The sequence below is a fragment of the Natrix helvetica genome, assembly GCF_964273705.1.
Source record: "Natrix helvetica genome assembly, chromosome: 9".
NCBI classification, from domain to species: domain Eukaryota; kingdom Metazoa; phylum Chordata; class Lepidosauria; order Squamata; family Natricidae; genus Natrix; species Natrix helvetica.
The window spans coordinates 4,662,525-4,676,871 of record NC_138560.1 but is presented as its reverse complement, the minus strand read 5'-3'; the positions used below and the strand labels follow the sequence as shown (position 1 = coordinate 4,676,871).

At 47.2% G+C, this 14,347-nt stretch overlaps 1 protein-coding gene across 1 annotated transcript in view; it reads left to right on the top strand.

The window, feature by feature from the left end:
- The window catches only part of GRIK5 (glutamate ionotropic receptor kainate type subunit 5), a 35,531-nt gene extending 21,384 nt beyond the window's left edge, over nucleotides 1–14,147 (top strand). Inside the window, 9 exon segments of the mRNA XM_081961491.1 lie at nucleotides 3,106–3,219; nucleotides 4,350–4,386; nucleotides 4,389–4,458; nucleotides 6,167–6,340; nucleotides 8,181–8,346; nucleotides 9,886–10,111; nucleotides 10,770–10,898; nucleotides 11,966–12,087; nucleotides 13,664–14,147. Of these exon segments, the coding sequence (XP_081817617.1) occupies nucleotides 3,106–3,219; nucleotides 4,350–4,386; nucleotides 4,389–4,458; nucleotides 6,167–6,340; nucleotides 8,181–8,346; nucleotides 9,886–10,111; nucleotides 10,770–10,898; nucleotides 11,966–12,087; nucleotides 13,664–14,020 (1,395 nt within the window). The 3' untranslated portion in view covers nucleotides 14,021–14,147.
- Nucleotides 14,148–14,347: the final 200 nt, after the last annotated feature.

Here is a 14,347-nt window from a genome sequence, read left to right as displayed (position 1 = left end):
AATAAAACCCGAGAACATATTCTAATAAAACAAACTTTAATATAAAATAAAATACAAATCTTACTATCTAAATCTTACATTCTGGCAAGAGCTATGTTGCCCACCTCCTTCGGCAGGCAAACGGAAGATCAGAAGGGAAGTAAAGAATGTGTGACGTATTATGAAACATGCGCAGTAAATCATTGTCAGATAAGAAACATTTCTACAGTATAACTCAGAATATAAGCTCAAGATGACAAACCAATCAACGCAGTGACACAGCTAAACGGTCCTGGCTTTTTCTGCCTGGCCATTCAATTCTTCAGAATGCTGTGGGATTAACGGTGCTTTTTTCTTCTATCCCTCCCAAGAAAGTCAGCTCTAGCTACCACCTGCTAGATTAGCTCAAATGCTTAAAAATATGTCTAGCAAATGTTGGAAATGTAACCAAAACAACCGAGCACATTTTATCATTTGCAGTGGACTTGTGTCAAAGGGAAAAAAAATGGACAAAGATACACAGGTGGTTAGAAAAGATGACAGGAAGACCTGCAGATTTAAAACCTGAATTGTTTTTATTTGGTATAATATCAGAAAAACCTTAATAAGAAAAGTATGTGTTTAATATTACATGCGAGTCCCTTGGACTGCAAGGCGATCCAACCGGTCAGTCCTAGAGGACATCAACCCTGTCTGCCCTTTAGAAGGCCAGATCCTGAAGAGGAAACTCAAAGACTTTGGCCACCTAATGAGAAGGAAGGACTCACTGGAGAAGAGCCTGATGCTGGGAAAAATGGAGAGCAAAAGAAGAAGGGGACGGCAGAGAAGGAGGTGGCTGGATGGAGTCACCGAAGCAATAGGTGTGAGCTTCATGGACTCCAGAGGATGGTAGAGGACAGGAAGGCTTGGAGGAATGTTGCCCATGGGGCCGAGATGAGTCGCACACGACTTCGCAACAAACAACAATATTACACATCTTAACAGCAGCGAGGATTATTTTTGCACAAAATTGGAAAAATGAAGATATACCATAAGACAAAGAAGTACTCAAGACGATGCTAGATTGTGCAGAGATGGATAGAATGACACTGAAAATGAAACAGAAAGAGGATGTAGAATATTATCAAATATGGAATTTATTTTACCAATGGTTGGAAGAAAAGGGAGGGAGACAAAGGATGTAATTTGTGTTGTTAATGAAATAGCCAGACAACACAATGTTTTATTAAGCACTAAGAAATGTATTTAATAGAAAATCAATAAAAAAGAAAGAAAGTCAGCTGTGTGCAATGGCAGAAAAATGATAAATAAAGAGACGGTAGAAGGGGGAGAGAGAGAGAGACTGTGGGTCAGATCTGATAACAGCTCCCTGCAAATAGAAAGCTATTTTGGTAGCAGGCTGGGCTGGGATATTTTCTCAATGATGATGCTTCTTCAAGAACTGATGCTGGTTTGTTGTTTGCTTTTGCTTTTATCCCAAAAGAGAGAGACAAAAATGGCATTTCTGCTTCTGGGATATGAATGGGTTGGAGTAGACCACAATTGAACATTTGTTTGTGGGTGCACTTAGCCAGCACAGAAAGACTCTCTACAAAATGACTCACAATTACTCAGTAGTAGGCGAGCCAGATCTGGATTCAAACATTTGGATAAGAAAGCAGCAAGGAGATATTTATGTCTCTCTCTCTCTCTCTGCCACCTTTCTAATGGTTTTTGAGGTTTCTGCAAGCAAGATCTGGTAGCTCAGATCCTCTTTTAACAACCCCCAAATCCCTTGTGGGGTGGAGTCTGAGCAACGGAATGGAGCTGTGTGTGTACTGGCCGGATGCCCTTCCTGTCACCAGGGCAGAGTTTTATTCAGCAGATATATTCTCGTTGTGCCCAGAGAGAGAAAAATATCTGCCTCTACCTAGGATCGAACTCACAGCCTCCTGATGGTCAGGCGAGAGTTCCACCTCTAGGCCACCACACCTGGTAGCTCAGATCAAGGCAGTTAAAACAATCAAAGGATTTGCTGATAATCCTTGATTTACAGTAGTTCATTTAGTGGCTGTTCAGATTACAATCACCCCATAAAAAGCTAAGTAGGACCGTTCGTCACGCTAACAACTTGTGAAGCATCCCCATTTTTTGCCGCAGTTGTTAAATAAATCACTGCAATTGTTAACATTAGTGACACAGTTGTTAAGTGAGTCTGGCTTCCCCCATTAACTTTGCTAGTCTGGAGGTCGCAAAAGGTGATGACACTCCTAACGTCCCTAACTATGAGTCAGTTGCCTGTTGTGGCCCGCCAGCGACCAGCGAAGATGGCAGCAGAGACGGACAGTGAGGAGTATGGGGAGGAACATGGGCCAGTCCTGGAGGCTGGGAAAGGCTCAGACGAGGGCTCTGCATTGGAGGCAGAGACAGGGCAGAGGCCATCTGGCAGTTCTCACCTGCCTTCGGAGCTAAACGGCAGTGAGGCAGAGGAACAGCTGGAGCCTGTTCCCAGTGTGCACATGCACAGAGCTGCCAGAAGAAAAGAACAACTCAGAAATCAGGGTCGACTTGGGAGTAAAGTCACAGTTGGAAGGTGATTAGCCCCATAACCCATGGGAAATAAAAGAGGAGCGAAAGGGGAGGGGGCTTTTGCAGGAAACCATTCATTCAGTCATTAGATTCGTTTCAGGAGTGTGAAGATCTGTCCGTGAATCCCAGAGACTCTGTGCCCAGCCTTTCCTTGCACAGCACCTCATTTGGATAATATTTACATGGCAGCTTTCCAAGCTAGATAAGGTCTGTGGTCCTAAATCCACCTTTGAAAGACTGTTTACCAGGCCTTGGCTGAATGTGAAGGAGAGGAATTCACATTCATTTCATAAAAGGGGTTTTGTCGGGACCAGGACTCTGCCGCGTGCTTTTTGGGGAAGCCTAGTTCAGAACATTGCCAAGCATCGTGAGTTTTGATGAACAGGGTAATAAGTCGCTTTTTTCAGTGCCGCTCAAACGGTCACTAAATGAACTGTTGCAAGTCGAGGATTCCCTGTAGTCTTTGCTTGGGTTCCAACCAGCCAATTAAAACCTAGAGAGCAGCAGTGTCACTCTGTGCACGAGATGATTAGCCCTCCCTGTGCTTTGCTTTCCCAGAAAGCTGATCTGGCGGTGGCTGCCTTCACCATCACAGCCGAACGGGAGAAGGTCATCGACTTCTCCAAGCCCTTCATGACGTTGGGAATCAGCATCCTGTACCGTGTACACATGGTAGGCACAACTCGGTCTTAAAAATGGGGGGAAGAAGAGTGGGAGATCACCTGAGAGATCCGGGAGAGATCTAATGTGATCACTTCCTTCAGGCCTTTCATTACTTCTACTGAGTCAAGAAAAGGGACGCAGCGGCTCAGGGACTAAGACGCTGAGCTTGTCGATCAGAAAAGTCGGCAGCTCGGCGGTTCAAATCCCTAGCGCCGCGTAACGGAGTGAGCTCCCGTGACTTGTCCCAGCTTCTGCCAACCTAGCAGGTCGAAAGCATGTAAAAATGCAAGTAGAAAAATAGGAAACACCTTTGGTGGGAAGGGAACAGCGTTCGGTGCACCTTTGGCGTTGAGTCATGCTGGCCACATGACCACGGAGACGTCTTTGGACAGCGCTGGCTCTTTGGCTTTGAAGCGGAGATGAGCATCACCCCCTAGAGTCGGGAACAATTAGAACATATGTGTGAGGGGAACCTTTACCTTTACCTTAGTCAAGAGATGGTAACAAAATTGCACTTATTAAATATAGTGCTATATTTATAATGCAGGACATTCCTCAGCTTGGAAACTTCCAGATGTATGCACCTCAACTCCCAGAATTTCCCCAATCATCCCAGGATTTTGAAACTTAAGTCCGCCCATAGAGAACCAGTTTGCTGCAGTCACTGAGGACACTGGAATAGAAACCAAGGCACTGGGAGTTCTAGCCTGCCTTGGACACCAAGTTAACATGGTGACTTTGGGCGAGTCTTTTTCTTAACCTTAGGAAGAAGGCCATTGCAAATCATTTCCTAACACCAGACCCCAAAACAGTACCGGGGCTTTGGAGTTACACACACACACACTGAGGGAGGGAGGGAGAGAGAGAGAGAGAAAGGGAAAGAGAGAAAGGGGAGAGAGAGAGAGAAAGGGAAAGAGAGAGAGGAGACGAGAAGGAGAGAGAAGAAGAGGAGGGGAAGAGAGAAGAGAAAAAGAGAGGAAAGAAGAAACAAGAAGAGAGAAGAGAAAGATTCACACATCTGGAAGTTGGCTCAGTTGCAAAAAACATATTTTAATTCAACACACTCTTTGGAACTATGCTTGATATTAGGAAATTCAAAAACACTTCAGTGAACCTTTTCTACTCTTTTTTTTTCATAGGGACGCAAACCGGGGTATTTCTCCTTCCTCGACCCTTTTCCCCAGCTGTTTGGCTTTTCATGCTTCTTGCCTATCTCGCCGTTAGCTGCGTCCTCTTTCTCGCTGCTCGGTAAGTCCTACCTATGAGAGATTCATCCTAGGCTTAAGTACCACACCCATGGCACCTGAAGTGTCGTCTCAAGTAAGTGTGGATTCCTTCGATGAGCGTTTCCCAACCTTGGCAACTGTAAAGAGGTGTGGACTTTGATTCCCAGAATTCCCCCAGCCAGCAGGCCATGTTGGCTGAGGAATTCTGGGAGTTGAAGTCCACCCATCTTCTAGTTTCCAAGCTTGAGACTCACAGCCTCAGATACTACTTCCAGGCATGTTGTTTTGTTCTGAAATCCGTTGTCAGTAGGTAGGACCAGACTGAGTCTAATAAAAGTTCTCATAAAGTCATTGCATCCTACCTGGAAATCATTCTGAAGCAAGGAAAAGTAAGCTCGCATTTCAGGGATCTAAAATTGTATACAAATCACCTTTTGTAACCTTTGTCTTTGCTAGAGAGATGATTATTAGCCCCACAGAAGAAATAGGGGTGTTGCAAATGGCTCAGGAGGGAGTTTCTGGGACTGTATCGGCCAAACTTTCCAAAGGTGCTTTTTCAAGGAGGCAACTGGACTTTCTTGTTTTTTTTTCTTCTGAAGACGTTTTGCTTCTCCTCCAAGAAGCTTCTTCATCTCTGACAGGATAGTGGGGAATGGAAGGATTTATTCTCCTTGCAGACAGCTGGTCATTTGCATCCTCTTTAGAGGGTCGTTGAGGCCACTTGGAGGCTTGCCTGTGTCCTCAGGAGGGTCACCTGAGTGATTCCTGTAGTCTGGCATTTTTTTCTTTGGAAATCCATTCCTACACCCACACCGTTCCAAGGGTCTGCATCAGGGGTGGGATTCAGCTGGTTCAGACCGGTTCGGGCAAACCGGATGCTAATTTTACACCTGATAGTTGCAAGGACTGGCTGGCCCTGCCCATACTGCCCCTCCCCTCCCCGGAGTCTCCACGCAGCCCGTTTTGGATACCAGATAAGTGCAGGGCCCTGTGCGGAGGCTCGGGGAGGGGCGTGAAAAACGGGCCTCCTGGGAGTTCCAGAAGTCTGGAAACGGGCTCGTTTTTGGCCTCCGGAGGGCCTCCAGAGCCCCAGCGAGGCCATTTTCATCCTCCTGGGGACTCGAGGAAAGTCTCCAGAGCCTGGGGAGGGCAAAAACTCCCCCCCACCCCCGTGGTGCAGGAGGCCAAGTAGGCCATACCCTCCATGGCCACACCCACCCAGCAACTGGGCAGAGAACTGTTTTCTAAAAAAATTTGAATCCCACCCATGGTGTTCATCCCAAATCGTATAGCTAAAAGTCTGTAGAAATTCTCAGCTAGAAGAGTTGCTTTGCAGAGTGAGAGGGTGGCGGCGTATACCGTATTTTTTGGAGAATAAGATGCACCTTCCCCCCCCCCCTTAAAGAATGTGAAAATGTTGGTGCGTCTTATGCACCAAATACAGCCATTTTTGGCCTCCCAAAACCCCGCCCCTGCATCCCATTTTTGCGAAAAACGGCCCGTTTTCTGGATGTTTTTCGCAAAAACGGGGGCGTTTTTGCCTCCCCCCCCAGCCCTGCTGAAGCCTGCAGAGTGCTTCTGGGGGCTGGGGAGGACAAAAACTTTTTTCCTACTTACCTCTTCGAAATCTTGCTGCGCCTTATACACCTGTGCGTCTTATAGTCCGAAAAATACGGTAAATGTAATAAGCGAACAAGGAAAGCAGCCTGAAATGTTCCTTCCTTCCACAGGCTGAGCCCTTACGAATGGTACAACCCTCATCCTTGTCTCCGGGAGCGTCATAACATCTTGGAAAACCAGTACACGCTGGGAAACAGCCTCTGGTTCCCAGTCGGGGGCTTCATGCAACAGGGCTCAGAAATTATGCCCCGAGCTCTTTCTACCCGTTGTGTCAGCGGCGTCTGGTAAGCAACTGTGTGACCAACAGCCGAGCCAGCTGAAAGAGGCAAATTGTGCAGAGGGAACTTCCACAATCTCTTCCCCTCCCACCGAAAAGACGGCATGGGGGACAGGCAGTCCTCGACTTACGATCACGATTGAGCCCAACCTTTCTGTCGCTAAGCGAAACACTTGTTAAAGGAGTTTGGTCCCATTTCACTATCTTTCTTGCCGCGGTTGCTAAACGAACCACGGCCATTATTACGTTAGTCCCATGGTTGTTAAGTGAAGCTTGTCGGAAGGTCACCAAAGGTGGATCACATGACCCTGCAACTGTCATAAATACGAGTCCATTGCCGAGCATCTGAATTTTGATTTTCGTGACCTTGGGGATTGTGCCACGGTCATAAGTGTGAAAAACTGAAGTCCCTTTTTTCAGTGCTGTTGTATCGTTGAATGGTTGTAAGTTGAGGACTGCCTGTATTTAATTTGCAACAGGTTTGGTAATATCACAATCGTCTTATCTTCTACCTATTTTGAAATATTTAATGTCTAGGGAACTTGGTTGTTGTTGTTGTTTCCCCCCCACTCTGGAACACAGTCACCTCTTAAATACATCATACCCGCACCTACAGATTTCAATGTTTTTAAAGGAATACTAATGAGGTTTGCAATCCTTAATTGGGAGCTTAATTGGCACTAAAACTTTAGCTGATTAATCAGTGGGGAGCATTTTTAATTGGTGAGAACAACACTTCATCTGTGGGATTGTACATTAAGGGCACATTGGTTTTGGCATGTTGAGGCAATAGGCAATAATTTCTCTTTTTCAAACAATGATTTCCAAGGAGGAATGGCAGTATATCGGAGTGTAGGTTGTTGTGTCTTTCCTTCAAAAATCTCAGTGATGTTTAAAAAGTAAAGGTTCCCCTCGCACATCTGTGCTAGTCGTTCCCGACTCTAGGGGGCGGTGCTCAGCTCCGTTTCAAAGCCAAAGAGCCAGCACTGACGTCTCCGTGGTCATGTGGCCGGCATGACTCAACGCCGAAGGCTCACGGAACGCTGTTCCCTTCCCACCAAAGGTGGTTCCTATTTGTCTACTTGTATTTTTCATGTGCTTTCGAACTGCTAGATTGGCAGAAGCTGAGACAAGTCACGGGAGCTCACTCTGTTACGCCGTGCTAGGGATTCGAACCGCCGAACCTCCGAACCTTTCTGATCGACAAGCTCAGCATCTTAGCCACTGAGCCACCGCATCCCTACTGACTTATTAGTTTTAGCGACGTCCAACTTTGAGGGATCTGTTAAGATCAGATTACAAATAGGCCTCGAGTTACGACCACAATCGAACCCCAAATTTCCATTGCTAAGCGAGTCAATGGTTAAGTGAGCTTTGTCCACCCCATCTTGTGACCTTTCCTGCCACAGTTGTTAAGCAAATCACTGCAATTGTTAAGCAAGTCACACAGTTGTTAAGTGAATCTTGCTTCCCCGTTGATATTGCTCTCAGAAGGCCACAAAAAGCAGATCTCTTCAAACTCTGGAAGGCTGCGACCGTCATAAATACACCTAGTTCTCGACTTACAGCAGTTCCTTTAGTGGCCATTCAAAGTTACAACGGCGGCACCCACCGCTCGCACACTTGCCCGTTGCTTGTGCATAACCATCCCCTCTCCCCCCCCCCCCAACCACCGAGATGGAAAGATTTGCGGCCGCTGTCTTAGGAAGCACATCGAAAGAATTGCCTTGCCAAGATTTGTACATTAAGTAAAAGTTGACGATGAAAAGTAGAGATTTTCCCGTGTCGCTCTAAAAATCAAACCGGGCTTCCTTGTTGTTGTTGTTGTTGTTGTTGTTGTTATAAAGGTGGGCCTTCACTCTGATCATCATCTCCTCCTACACGGCCAACCTTGCTGCCTTCCTCACCGTGCAGCGCATGGAGGTGCCTATAGAATCGGCGGACGACTTAGCCGACCAAACCAACATTGAATACGGCACCATCCATGCCGGTTCTACCATGACCTTTTTCCAGGTGAGCATCGTTTTCTCTTTTCCTTGCTGAGGACTGTCTTCTCTAAACCCCTTGCCGTCTTAGGTGATGGGGGCTACCGGGAGGTTGGGCATGGCAGAGTTTTTGTAGTCTTCCCCAAAGAAGCCAAAAACTGGTGCGGACTAGTGGCGCTCCATTGTCTGGATGTGTTAGTTCTGAAGGCCACGCTTGTACACCTCTGTAGTGTTTTGTTGAGGACATTGCTTTCTACTTGATTGTTTGTCTGGTATTAATTCCTTCTTATCTGGGTGTCAGAGAGGATGCGTTCTGGTCTTTTTTGTTTCTTTCTTTGGTTTTTTTTTAATGGTCTCTTTCGAATGGTGTACAAACGTGGTGTATTTCTATGTGCCTGTTAATGGTTGGTTTGTCTGAATGATAGGTTTCCAGGAATTTCCTAGTGGTTTTGGGATTTTTGCTTGGTCTAGGAAGCTCACGCTTTCCCAGATGAAATAATGGTTGAGTCTGTCTATTGACCAGTCTACTTGGATCTCTTCTCTTTTCTCTTCCCTTCCCTTCCCTTCTCTTTCCTTCCACCCTCCACTTCCTTCCTCTTCTCCTTCTCTTTCCTTCCTTCCTTTTCTGGACCTTCCTTCTTCTATCTCTTCGATCCTTCCTTTTCTTCCTTCCTTCCTTTCTTCCTTTTCTGATCCTTCCTTCTTCTATCTCTCCAATCGTTCCTTTTCTTCCTTCCTTCCTTCCTTCCTTTTCTGATTCTTCCTTCTTCTACTCCGATCCTTCCTTTTCTTCCTTCCTTCCTTTCTTCTTTTCTGATCCTTCCTTCTTCTATCTCTCTGATCCTTCCTTCCTTTTCTGATCCTTTCTTCTATCTCTATGATCCTTCCTTCCCCCCTCCCTCCTTTCCTTCCCCTTCTTTCTTTCCTTCCTTCCTTCCTTCCTTCCTTCCTTCCTTCCTTCCTTCCTTCCTTCCTTCTTCTGGCAACCTGTATCCATAGTAACAGCGGCTGTCTCCACTCCAAGAGACCTTAATGAAGGGAAATCAATCATCAAACAAGGTTGCAGGCCTTGATGACAGAAAAGGAAAACCTACACCTGCTTTGCTCAGATCTCTGAAAATTGGTTTCTTATGCTGATCCAAAAAGCCCAGCTTGTTGCAGTCTGCAAGACCATAGTTATTTTTAACAAGGAGACCGGCTTGGCCCTGCCATGTTTAAAATGCTTGGCTTGAATAATTGGGGTTTGTCTTTGTTTTAAAACCAAGTTTCTTAAAAGCTGCCTTTCTCTTTTGGCTCTGCCACAGCATTTTAATGATAAGCCGAAGCAAAACAAGACCAATTCCCCCCCCCCCCCCCATTTTGAGGAACACCTGTTTGTTGGGAAGGGACACTAGAGAGGCAGGAGAAGAAATATATGTCTCTATTATAAACTCCTTAGAAAAAGTTTGCAAGAGCACTTAGTCAACAAACAATAAAGGCACGAGTCATTCTACTACGTGGTGCCTGAAAGTGGTCCATCTGTCCCATTAAAGTTCCTGATGTTTTGTTCTTCTCTCTATCCAATCAGAATTCTCGCTATCAAACTTACCAGCGCATGTGGAATTACATGCATTCAAAGCAACCGAGTGTCTTCGTAAAGAGCACGGAAGAGGGAATTGCTCGGGTGCTGAATTCAAAATATGCCTTTCTTTTGGAGAGCACGATGAATGAATATCACCGGAGGCTCAACTGCAACCTGACCCAGATCGGGGGGTTACTAGATACCAAGGGCTATGGCATTGGGATGCCCCTGGGTGAGCAGAAGTAACTGGCTTGGCTTGGAGGAGAAGGAGGAAGAGGAGGGGGAGGAGGAAGAGGAGGAGGAAGAGGAAAAAGAGAAGGAAGAGGAGGAGGAAGAGGAGAAGGAGGAAGAAAGGGAAGAGGAGGAGGAAAAGGGGGAGAGGAGGAAGAGGAGAAGAGGAAGAGGAGGAGAACAAGGAAGAAAAGAAAGATGGAAGAGGAGTAGGAGGAAGAGGAGAAGGAAGAGTGGCAGGACAAAGAGGGAGGAAGAGGAGGAGGAAGGGGGAAGGAGGAAGAAAGGGAAGAGGAGGAGGAAAAAGAGGGGAGAGGAAAAGGAGGAAGGGGAAGAGGAGGAGGAAGAGAGGGAAGAGGAGGAAAGCAAGGGGGAGGAGAAAGATGGAAGAGGAGGAGGAGAAGGAAGAGGAGGAGAAAGGAGGACAAAGAAAGGGAAGAGGAGGAGAAAGAAGAGGAGAAAGAAGGAAGAAGAGGAAGAAAGGAGAGAGGAGGAGGAGAAAGGGGAGACGAAGAGGAGGAGGAAAAAGTGGGAAGATAAAAAGGAGGAAGAAGGGAAAGAGAGGAAAGAGGAGGAGGAGGACAAGAAGGAGAAGAGGAGGAGATGATAGAAGAAAGCTGATTGGTTTCCCATGGTTTGCCCCCTTATCCTTCTCGCAGGTTCTCCATTCCGGGATGAGATCACCCTCGCCATTCTGCAGCTTCAAGAAAACAACCGATTGGAAATCCTGAAACGCAAATGGTGGGAAGGAAGCAAATGCCCTAAAGAGGAAGATCATCGGGCCAAAGGTCAGAGGTTAACAAGTAGAAAATTGGAAGGGTTGATGGTCACCAGTTCTGGTCTCTTAAGTACAAAACGACCCGATCAATAGATGACTCACCTTTTCAAATGATGACCTTCCTGTCCAAACCTCAGTGGGCGGCCATACTTGGCCTACCCAATCTAGGCTTGTAATCTACTGGGGTCCCGTCTGTCCCCGAGTTAAGAATAAGTCCTGTTCCTAAGTGTGACTTTAACTTGAATTCTTACGTAGCGTACGGATAAGGCTCAGAGGTGGGATTTGCCGGTTCGTACCGATTCGAGCGAACCGGTAGTTAAGATTCTGCGCAGTTCGGTGAACTGGCAAATCCCACCACTGGCCTTGCTCTTTTTTCAGGCCGTTTTCCGGGCCGTTTTTTAGGCCAGGACATTGCAACCGTCATAAATATGAACCAGTTGCCAAGCATCTGAATTTTGATGACATGACATGATGACATGATGCTGCAACGGTTGTAAGTGTGAGAAACGGTCATAAGTCACTTTTTTCAGAGCTGTTGTAGGGACCGTGAACTAGGGGTGGAATTCAGCAGGTTCTGACAGGTTCTGGAGAACCAGTAAGTGGAAATTTTGAGTAGTAGAACCGGCAAATGTCACCTCTGGCTGGCCCCAAAGTGGGGTGGGGATGGGGATTTTGCAGTATCCTTTTCCTGCCACGCCTACCAAGCCACGAACCGGTAGTAAAAAAAAAAAGAATTTCACCACTGTTGTGAATGGTCACTAAATGAACCGTTGTAAGTGGAGGACTACCTGTATTTCATGGGCGGGGGGGGGGCGTTGCCTGCAATCCCAGATGTAATTTTGCAAAAGCGGCCTCTTGTGGCCATACAGTAGATTGCAGCCAGGAAAAGGCTGAGCTGGCAAGAGGTCTCTTATTATGACCAAAGTTGCCATTGCAACTTTGAATGGTCACCAAATCAACAGTCGTAAGTCGAGGACCACCTGTGCTTCCTACGGGAGGGACATATGCATCCATGCTCAGGTGTCTCCTCTCCTCGCCTAACAACTTGTATCGTTCACATGTCCTTCTTTACTCCAGGGCTGGGTATGGAGAACATTGGAGGGATATTTGTGGTGCTGATCTGTGGACTCATCATTGCCGTCTTTGTGGCGGTCATGGAATTTGTGTGGGCCACACGGCGCTCAGTGGAGCATGAAGAGGTGAGTGAAACTGGGGAGAGAAGGGAGGAAAGCCAAGGCTAAGAAGGAAGCTATGCATGCTTCTTTACAACCAGCCTGTCGACGTTCCAAATATCATGCAGAATTAAACCAGAGCCCAAGGCAGAGCTATCCTTAAAGTTCCAATTTAATAAGGCAGACATGTTGACACATCTGTGGAAATCCCAAATCTAAAAGCTTCCTGGGATTCCACCCAGTTGAAAGTTCATGATCTTTTCCCCACACCCATAAATCCATTGCATGGTCCAATCTTCTTCGGCTACGCTGGCATCTCCTCCCCGCTGGTTCCCGTCAGGTGCAGAGGTGCGGAGACAAAAGATGACCTTGGGCTTCTAGAAAGGAATGACAACAACACATTCCACAATTCTACTCCTTTCTATTCCCCCTCCCAATTACTACACTAATGAAACAACATAATGAAATAATAGAGAGTGTGGCAGGCCAAAGATCCTAAAAAGGAATATGACTGCGGGCCTGATACAGCCTTAAGCAGAGAAGGAGTTGAACCACAAGCTCTTGCAAAGCCACAATTAAAAGTGTCAACGGTGGTGATGTGTATCCGTGACAAACAGTTGGAAATCGAAGGGTGGGTTTAGTAGCCCCGCATAATCCTTACTAAAAGGCAACTGGACTTCGTTTTTCCTTGAAGATGTTTCGCTTCTCATCCAAGAAACTTCTTCAGTACATTGCTCATACTTCCAGAATGACACTAGTTTGAGCGCAGACGGTCTTCACTTAACAACAATAATTGGGACTGGAATTTGTATCACTAAGTGTGACATCACGTGTCCATAATGCTCAGTGAGGGAATTTCTGGCACTTCCAGTTGCTCTCATTCAGCAAATCCTTAATGGTTGTTTAAGTGAGGATGTTGCATGGTCTCCATTTGTGACCTGCCAGCTTCCTTATTGACAAGAAGGTCGCAAATGGTATTTACGTGAGCTCTCAAATGACGTAGGTAGGAGGACCGATGGTAAGTGTCATTTCTTCAGCATTGTTAAGTTTGAACAGTCGTCGAATGGGTGGATATTAAGTGAGGGCCACCGGTATTTTGTTGTAGGGGTAGTGCTCAACTTATAACGGCAATTGGGACCGGAATTGCCGTCATTATGTGACACTACATGACGATATTGCTCAGTGACAGACGTTCTGGTGATCCAAATTGCTATTGTTAAACAAGAACCTTGCAGGTCATTAGGCAACGATCTCCAGGACTTGCGATTTCCTGATGGCTTCCCCAATGACTTTGTTTGCAGGAAGCTGACAAGGAAATTGTGATCATGGGATCACAGCTTGTTGCAACATAATCACGAGAGCCGGGGGGGCTGAGGGTTCACATTACAGTCACATCTTTGTGGGGATGCTGCGATTGGTTGTAACTACACCCTCTCAGCCCTGTTGTAAGTTTGAACCATCTCCCAGAATTCCCAGCCCACGCACATTCAATCTGACTGAACGCTATAGGATCTCCTGCTGGAACAAGGGGTTAAACTCGATGACCTCCAAGGTCCCTTCCAACTCTAATATTCTGACTGTTCTTCTTTTCCACCTCCTGCAGATCTCGGTTTGTCAAGAGATGCTGAGGGAGCTACGTCACGCCGTTTCTTGCCGCAAGCCGACTCGCTCCCGACGGCGACGGCGTCACTACCCCATCCGCGGGGGCCTTTCGCTGCGATCCGTCCGGGAGATGCGCCTCAGCAACGGCAAACTCTATTCGGGGACTTTAGTGACAGAACCAGGTCCTCAGCGCCTGCTGGAAGATCCCCCCAGGCCTTGTACCCACGTCCGCATTTGCCACGAGTGCCGGCGCATCCAGACTCTTCGGGGAGCTCCCCCGCCGCCCCGGGCGCCCCCGCCGCCCGAAGAAGGCACTCCACGGAGGGCAGCCCCCCGCGAACTCAACGAGCAGGAGTGACCGCTCCCTGCCCTTGCTTTTGGGGCCCCTCCTTGTGGACCTTGCCTTCGCTCGCCGGCGGAGGTGCCTCCAGTTAAGAGATGTACGCTATGCGTATGCCCTGAACGAGGGAACCCAAAACTGGGAGGACCCACCCAGCCCCACACAGGGACCCTTGCCCTTGGGGGCTGTGGAAGTTTGCAGCTCTCCTTCCAAAGTGGCCTGGAGAAAGAAATCCACCTACTCGTTCCAAAATACATGGGATGGAGGGGGGGGGGTTCCCCTTTTTTGTGTCATCCTCCTTCTACGAGAACGAAGTACTCATGCCTGGTCTGTTCCCCCGTCTCC